This window comes from Abrus precatorius, unplaced genomic scaffold (assembly GCF_003935025.1).
Source record: "Abrus precatorius isolate BTA unplaced genomic scaffold, Abrus_2018 Scaffold7, whole genome shotgun sequence".
Classification (NCBI taxonomy): Eukaryota; Viridiplantae; Streptophyta; class Magnoliopsida; order Fabales; family Fabaceae; genus Abrus; species Abrus precatorius.
The window spans coordinates 26696863-26705640 of NW_020874417.1; the positions used below are offsets into that span (position 1 = coordinate 26696863).

The window sequence follows — 8778 nt, forward strand, 5'->3', positions numbered from 1 at the left end:
TTTTTTTCTTCATCTTTTCTTCGTATCACTCTCTTCTCTCTATCTATTTCACACCCATTTAACATTGTCAAGAGATTGCGTTCCATTTGAAATTGGGAGGAGGTCTCTTAATTGATTCTTAATAAAATTAATAAAAACGTATATTTGTGTTTGTTACTTTGACATATCTATAATTTAATTATTAAAGATGTTTCTGTTTAATTTTTGGAACAACTTTTAATCGTTTCATTATTTTTAAAGTAAATTTTAAGATATGTGTATGTACAAAAATGAAATAAATATATATAATATTATATATAGTATCAATTTTTAGTTCAAATGACAAAGTTATTGTATTAAAAACAGTATGCACGCGTTTTTGTAAGTATGGATCTTTATCGTATAATCTGCCCTTCCACTTTCTTATGAGTTACATATATTCAAAGTCCAACCAAAAGGAGATTTTGTGAGATTCACATACGTGCCCCTCGTGACTCCAATTGTCTTTAAGGAACTTTCGACGAAGGTGCTTACTAGTTTGAGTCTATAATTGCCATTTGTTATACGTGGCCTTTACACTATTTTTGTTAGAATATATATATGCGAAACGTAACAAATATTTTCAACCAATTTATCCAATTAATATATATATTTTTATAATCTGCTATATACATTGAAAAATAGGACTAACTCCTAGTGCTTCTTAATAGAAGCAAAATTTAGCACTCAATTTTGCCTAGAGTAAAACGAAGGAGATCCTAATATTCTAACATGCATATATATATATATATATATATGATTAAGCTTGAATCACTTTCCCGTGAGGAAATCTGACCCTGAACACATGTTCCTCGCCAGTGCATTTATCTACTTTGACAACCCAACGGCTTTTGATCTTTCCCATTCTAGTGGCATATTTTGGACTAGTGTCAGTGACCCCAAATCTAGTCACCAAAAGCCCTTCTCCTATAGGAAGAAGCTGTGTTTTTGATCCACATGACAAGCAAGAGCCTCTGCAGCTAAATGCATTGTAACCCACAACCACTGTGCCATTTTGCTTCCTACCCTCTTGAACTGCTTTAAGAATCTCTTCATGGTTCTCGAGGTTACAATCAATGAGCACAAAATCTGCTGCTTCATATTGGTCACACAAAAGTTCTTGAGCTTCTCCAATCATGAATTGAACTTGATGAGAAGCCATTCCCAAGGCCTTTCTGGAGGCCTTCAGCTCTTCATGGCCAGGAACAATGCAAATGACTTGGCCACCAGTTTGATGAGCAGCAGCAACCAATGCTAGTGTGGTGGAGTGTGCTGCAGCAGCACATGCCACAACCATAAGTTGTGCGTTGTTTCCAGCAGCTAGTGCTGATATAAACTCAGCCACATCTGGCTCTTTGCCCTTTTGACCCTGAACAAAAGAATCCATAAATCAGATCAAGAATACCATCATGTAATCTTAATTAAGATATATGTTGAGAGATTCAAGAAACTAGCTAGGAATTTTTTTGAGACGTGTGATATAGAATTATCGATACTCACCATTTTCAAAGTGCTAAGGTAGGCCTTTGTGGCATTTTCTGCAGACCAGCAAGCCATAACACAATTTCTTGGTTCTTTTAACAACTCTTAAGGCTTTCTTTTTGGATGGGAGAGGATTTGATGCAAATGATGAGTGGCTTGGCTTTGGTTCTTGCGCTTAAATATATATAGGAGCTACCAAGGGACCTCGCTGGACATGCTGGGTCATGTGTCATTCCAACTTGCGCAAGACAGAGAAACATATATCATAATGCAAAATGATATGTGTATACACCAAAAAAACAAAGCTTATTCGATTCCACGTGTATAATGTATACCAACATCGGGTAGGTATATATATTGAAAATATTTTTTAAAAAAATTATTTCAATAAAAAAGTGTTTCATAAATTATATAGGTATCTTCAATTTCAAATAAATCTTATAAACAAAATAATTAATAAAATCAAAATCAAAATATTTTTTATTGTTAATAATAAATTTATTATACTAAATTAAAGAAATACAATTTAAAAATAAATAAAAATAATTTATTAAAACACATCATATATATAGTGTGCCAAAATTTTAAAATATATTTTTAAAATTTAATTAATTTGATATGGTATATCACGATGTAAATTCAAATAATTAAGAAAAAGTATATAATATAATAAAAATAAGAATAATTTTTCAAAACACTCTAGCTCAAGAATAACGACTTAAATTTATAATATAAAAAAATAAACATTGTCACAAGCTACTCTCTTTTTTCATGTTAAAATAAACTGTTTGGTTGAGAAATTATTTTTTATTTTTATTTTGTTTTAAAAATTTATATAAAAATAGTGAAAATATAAATAATTTATTTTCAATATTTCCTATACAAGATGACAGTTTTGTAATTATTTTTATTTTTATAAAATTTTTGAAAAAAAAAATATAATAAAACTAAAGTAATAATTTTGTAATAAAACAAATAAAAATAAAAATAATTTACAAAAGCAAAAAGTCCCGAAATCTTTCCTTTCCTAATTTTCTTCTATTGGACGAGTCTATCTGGAACAACATTTTTTTTCCCAAGAAACACGATTTAAGATTGGGAAACGAAAATGGCAATACAAATGACACATTGTCTATGCCAAATAGAAACAAAATGGGTATATATACTAATTGATCTCATCAATCTTTCTGTTGACCAAGTAAAGCATAGGTGAGCTTCCTCGATATTGGGACAGCACATTAGAAAAATATTTAATAATTAATAAATTTTTGTGCTATAATTTATTTATTTTTTTAAAATAGATACATTATACTTTTTTTTTAGTTTAAACTTATATTTATTAATAATAAAATTTTTATCATATTAAATATTATTGAATTTAGAGATAATTTTTTTAAAATTTTAAAATAAATTATAAAAATATAAAATTTAAATTAAGTTTTAATTAAGAAAGTAAGTATTGAATGAGTCACCTGACGTAATAAAGAATAAAATATTAGTTTAAAAATATTTTTACTTAATTATATGAGCTAGTTCGATGAACTTAAAAAGATAGAAAATAATAAGATTGAGTTATATAAAAATAAAATATGAAAAGAGTAAGATATAATCTTATTTTATTTTATATCTGACACAAGTAAGTACATTAGGTTATCCTATTCTACCTATTTTAATCTAAGTCTAACACGGAATAAATTTTATAAAATAAAAAATAAGACAAACATAAATATATCATATCTTTTTTTTTTAAATAAAAAACAACTATAAAAAATTATTATAAAAAATATTACCTCACTATCTAATCTTGTACGTTAAATATATACTAAATGGGACCATACATTGTTAGAAAGATAAGACAAGATTAATCTAAATCTCTATTTATTCAGAAAATATATGTAAGAAACTTCCCATTCAAGCTAGCTTTCTTTTTCAAGCAATAAGATAATTCATTGCATTTAATTTTATAATTTTAAAATTAATTAAATCAAGTCTATTATTTTAAAATTTATAATATATTAAAAAAAGTATATATATCATATAAATTAATGATATATCACATTAATTAATTATTAAATAATTTTTTAGACAAAAGATTTCGTTTAAATAATTATAAGAGTTAAATATGAATAATTAAAATTATGTATCAACTAAAATACAAAAAAAATTAAAAATACAATAAAACCTATATATAAAAATATAGTAGTATTTTTTATTTTTTATTTTTTGTTGGAAAAATATAGTAGTATTTGTCAACGGCAGTCGTGTGGGTTATATAATATTAATATCAAATGGTGCCGTTGAGATTTTGTAAGAGCTGATCGTGATCCCAATTATATAAACGAATGTAAGGATATTATAACTGGTAAGATACCTGTGAATTTTTATAAATAACAGTTCTTGTTATTATTTAACTTTTTTTTTTTTTTCTGATAGTTATTGGTTTACGTATAAGATATTATATATCCTTTTATATCGTTCCTGTGTTCTAGAGCATATATATATATATAATAGGATAATTTTACAATTTCATCAAAGTATGCAAAGAAACACTTTAAAATACTAATACTTAATTATTCTTATAATAAATTTGAAAAGATATAAATTTTATTCAATCTAATTAAGACAAAATCAATGAATTAAATAACCATGATTTCTTAGTATTATAATCTTCAATATTAAAAAATTCATAGAATTAAGAAATAGGCACACCAGTTGGCCCAGTCTTACCATTGATTCTAATAATCTTTAAGGTAGAATTTCAGGATACTAATTAACAACTGATACAAACATTAAAAGTAATTCAGCATTTTAGATATGATGTCTTAGAATTAGAAAGACAAGAATATAAACCATTCGGGATATGAAGGTTAGTTTAAATGAATGTGTTCCTATTAATGACCTAAACCATGTGTTAGGTCAGGCAAAAAAGAACAATAATCTTATTTCATGCAGACACATGCACATTCATCTGTAATATCTACAGCGTCTTGGTTGCACGGATTGTCTCTACATTTCTTGCTCTTTAAATTGATATCACAGTGGATTAATTAATAAACGTTCACCAAATGAAATATGTATACAGGATTTGCACCATTAATGTTGGATTAGTTTATATAACAAAAAGCTAGCGACAATGTCCTTGTGGTTTTCAACTGATTAGCAATGAAAAATAAAATATAACCCGAGAGTAAACACGTCTACTTTAATAAAGGCCAGCATTGTGTGTGTTGGTGTATGAAAACTATGATATATACGTTCTTTTAGAGGTAATTGTATTTGAAGTGAAAATATATATAATTAAGGTTACTTTTTCATTAGATTTTTTCTATACTTATAAAATTTAAACTCAAGATTTTATTTTCTAGAAAATAAACATGTACCAAATTAAAAAAAAAATAGTATAAAAGAGAATAATTAAACTATCATACATGGACATAGTAATAAGTTCTTACCACGGTATTTTTCTTTTAGTGTATGTACATTTGTCTACCTTGTTAAATGTGGTTTTTTTTTTTTTTTTTTTGTTTAGTTAGTGCAAATTTAAACCATTTTACTGAAACGAGATTTTTACAAAACATATTTTTTATTAAGAATAAAAATAGTTTACGCATAATAATCATTGTTTACACTTGAGCCGTGCCTAATTTTTCTTTTTAACTGTTAATATTGGTTTTTTAATTGTCGAAACTTCATGTATAAGCTGATTAAAGGCCGACACATCTGGGCGTCGACACGTGTGGTGTAGTGTCGTCCACCGCATCTTTTATCCAATATATAGTTTCACAACTCTACGCAAACACGTTGACAGAAAATTTTATCAAAAAGTTAGAAGTTCTTGAGAGAAGGTTTTATCATATTAGAAATTCTGTCTCCGGTAATTTGAATTTAAATTTAAAATTAAAATTTCGTGTTTAATTTAATTTAATAATACTTAAAAGAAATTTATTTAATTGTAATTATAATATTATTTTAATAGAAATAATTATGAATAAAATATATAATAATAAAATATTAACTATCATGTAAATAATGGTTTTAATTAGAGTAAAAATAATTATTATTTTATGTGATTATTACTTGTTTAAATTATTAAAATTTTTTGTTTATGAATAAAATTTATCAACTGTATATAGTTGTAATATTTTACGTGTGAAAAGAAGAAATTTTAAATTAATTTGTTCAATAATTATCTCTATTAGTATTTGTTGTTATAATTATTTTTTTTTATATGTAAGATGAATAAAATTGTAGTTATTTGGAACACTAGATTGTAGAAGGAAATGATGATATAATTTTGAAAGAGAAAAAAATAATAAAGATAGAACGTTAAATTATATTTTTAATTTTATTTTTTATATTATATAATTTTATTATTTTATATTTCTCTATTTATTAACATTTAAAAATCTTTATAAATTTTTATGTTTTTAATTTTATAATTACAATAAATAAATAAATAATATTTCAATCACTTTTAACTAAAAAAAATACTTTCAACCTTTAAAATTGTAAATAATAAAAATTAATTTAACATAAATTTTAAATAAATAAATATATATCTATCCCAACATTATAATTATATATATATATATATATATATATATATGTGTGTGTGTGTGTTTAAAATTAATTTTTTTACTAACTAGATAAGCCTAAAACCATTCACTCCTATCAGCTCTAGTGTCCGGGTCTTGATTTTTTTTTTTTGTCAAATGTTAAAAAATGATAAATATAGAAGAAGATATTAAAATTTATATTTAATATATAATAAATTCTTTTCACTTTTTAACAACGTCAAAACAGGAAAATCACCAACTAAAAATATTAAAATTAAAGAAGGATTATATTAGTGTAAGTCTAAAAATTCTTACATTAAATCTGAATTTTTTATTTAACTTATATTTAAAAGTTAGTGAAGTAATAAATTATAACCGGTTAAATGTAAGTTAAATGAAAGTGTCAAATGAAGTGTAATGGTTTTTAGACTTATATTAGTGTGAGAAAATCTTACTTCTTAAAATTTGAGCTATTTAACTATCAAAATCTCTGATTTTTCTCCCACAACCATTTAACAGAATAAATAAAGAAGAAGTGCAAAGAAAATGAGGATAAGGTAAAGAGATTAGGGTGATAGCTTAACTATTCAAGAGAACTGTCACGTGAACCAATCAATGCATGTATCAAGCTAAAAGTGCTAACACAGAAGTTGACTATGACTCAATCGACAGTAATGATTAGGGCAGTGCAGAACTGAAGTATCCGTTTTGCTTCGAATAAATCCGACTAATCCACCCAACTAAATTTGGATAATAATGAATAGCAGATAAATATTATATTTTTTTGAATAAAAATGGATAAATTAGGTCGGTAACGGGTAAAAAATTAAAAAACTGTCGGTACCTGAAACCGACCGAATATACATCTATACGTGAATCTGTTATTGAATTTATTAAATATACATTAATTTGGGCCAGTCCAATTTCATTATTGGGTCAAATTAATACTACATTATCTTTCCCTCGTTTCTTTTATCTGCACTGTCTTCCTTTCTTGGCTATTTTGGAGGCGTGGATCCGTTGTTTTAATTTACTAAATATACATTAATTTGGATCCAGCCAAGTTTCGTTATTAGGTCAAATTGTTACTACAACATCTTTCCCTCATTTCTTTCATCTGTGCGGCGTGTTCGGTGTTCCTTTCTTGGCTATTTTGAAGCTCTGCTAGAGTTTTTGTTACCACGAATTACACTTTCTTTCTTCTATTTTATTTGTCTTACTCTCAAGTTTCAACCAGTCAACTCCACTTTCCTCTTTACTAAGGTAAGTATTTTTTTGGTTTTTTATTTTTTTGGGGTTAGGGTTATGGTTTTTATTCTTTATTTTTTGTTAATATTGTTATGTGTTGTTGTTATTTGGTTTAATGGACTTCTGATTTTGTGTTGTTGTGGGTGAGGGGTTCATTGATTTTTTTTTTCTGTGTACGTTATGTTTTATTATAATGTTGTTTCTTAATCTATTATTGTTATTTGATTACCATAGATTACGCTGTGTTCGATGTTCCTTTCTTGGCTATTTTGAAGCTCTGCTAGGATTTTTGTTACCACATATTACACTTTCTTTCTTTTATTTTATTTGTCTTACTCTCAAGTTTCAACCAGTCAACTCCACTTTTCTCTTTACTAAGGGTAAGTATTTTTTTGGTTTTTTATTTCTTTGGGATTAGGGTTATGGTTTTTATTCTTTATTTTTTGTTAATATTGTTATGTGTTGTTGTTATTTGGTTTAGTGGACTTCTGATTTTGTGTTGTTGTGGGTGAGGGGTTCACTGATTCTTTTTTTTTTCTGTGTACGTTATGTTTTATTATAATGTCGTTTCTTAATCTATTGTTGCCTTTTTCTCTATTTTAGGTTTTCCTTTTTTTCCGTTTGTGTTGTCATTGCTTCTCCTTGCAAAGGTAAACGCTTTAGAAGTTCTATTTTTGCTAATATTATTCTGTGTGTTTATTATTTGTTTTAATGGATAACTGAGTTTGTGTTGTTGTGGGTAAAGAGGGGTTTACTCATTTGTGTTTTTTTTTTGTCTGTGTACGTTATTTTGTTAATGTGCCATCATCACGATACATAGATTACTCAAAACTGGTTAAAATCAGGGTTGAATCCATCTTTAGAGTTGAATGTCAGTGAAAAGCTTGAGATTACTAGCAAAATTGTGGAAGATATTCTTACTTTCTTTCTTAAATTGTACAAATTTACTTGTTTATTGTATATTGTTATTTGCTTAACCTTTCTATTATTTATTTGATTGTTGTTGAGATATGAAAGAGGGAAAGAAGGGTAAGAATAAGCATCCTGGATCAACATCTGTTGCTGTTGTTGCAGCGGCATCTGGATAGCCATAGGCTGTCCTAGGTAATATCTTATTCCAACACATTTAGGATCTAATTTTGTTGATATTAATTGTTTGTATTTATTGTCTTCTGTGCAATGTTGTGTATCAAATGCAATTTTTTGGCAATGTCACTTTGATGACATGTAATAGGTACATTGTGCATTGTTGTTTTGGCTTTGGAAAAATGACTGCATATTGCTGCTACTCCTAATAGGCTAAGAATATTTTGTATAGGTAATTATTGTTTATATAAATAAATTACCTTTGCTACCACTTGTTCTTTAATTATTTTTTCTTTTTATGTTTTAGAATTTGTAAATTTAACTAGAAGTGTTTGCTGACTACTGCTGTCATGCTTTTTTATGGGCAAAGAACATTTTGTGCAGGTAA

At 26.4% G+C, this 8778-nt stretch overlaps 1 protein-coding gene across 1 annotated transcript; it reads right to left on the minus strand.

Annotated features, from left to right (window-relative positions):
* Positions 1–778: 778 nt before the first annotated feature.
* Positions 779–1615, minus strand: LOC113873624. Its single transcript, XM_027511826.1, has 2 exons — positions 1519–1615; positions 779–1387 (listed from the first exon to the last, which is right to left on the minus strand). Exons 1-2 carry the CDS (start codon positions 1573–1575, stop codon positions 779–781), a joined length of 666 nt encoding a protein of 221 aa, XP_027367627.1. The 5' UTR covers positions 1576–1615.
* Between the last annotated feature and the right edge of the window lie 7163 nt (positions 1616–8778).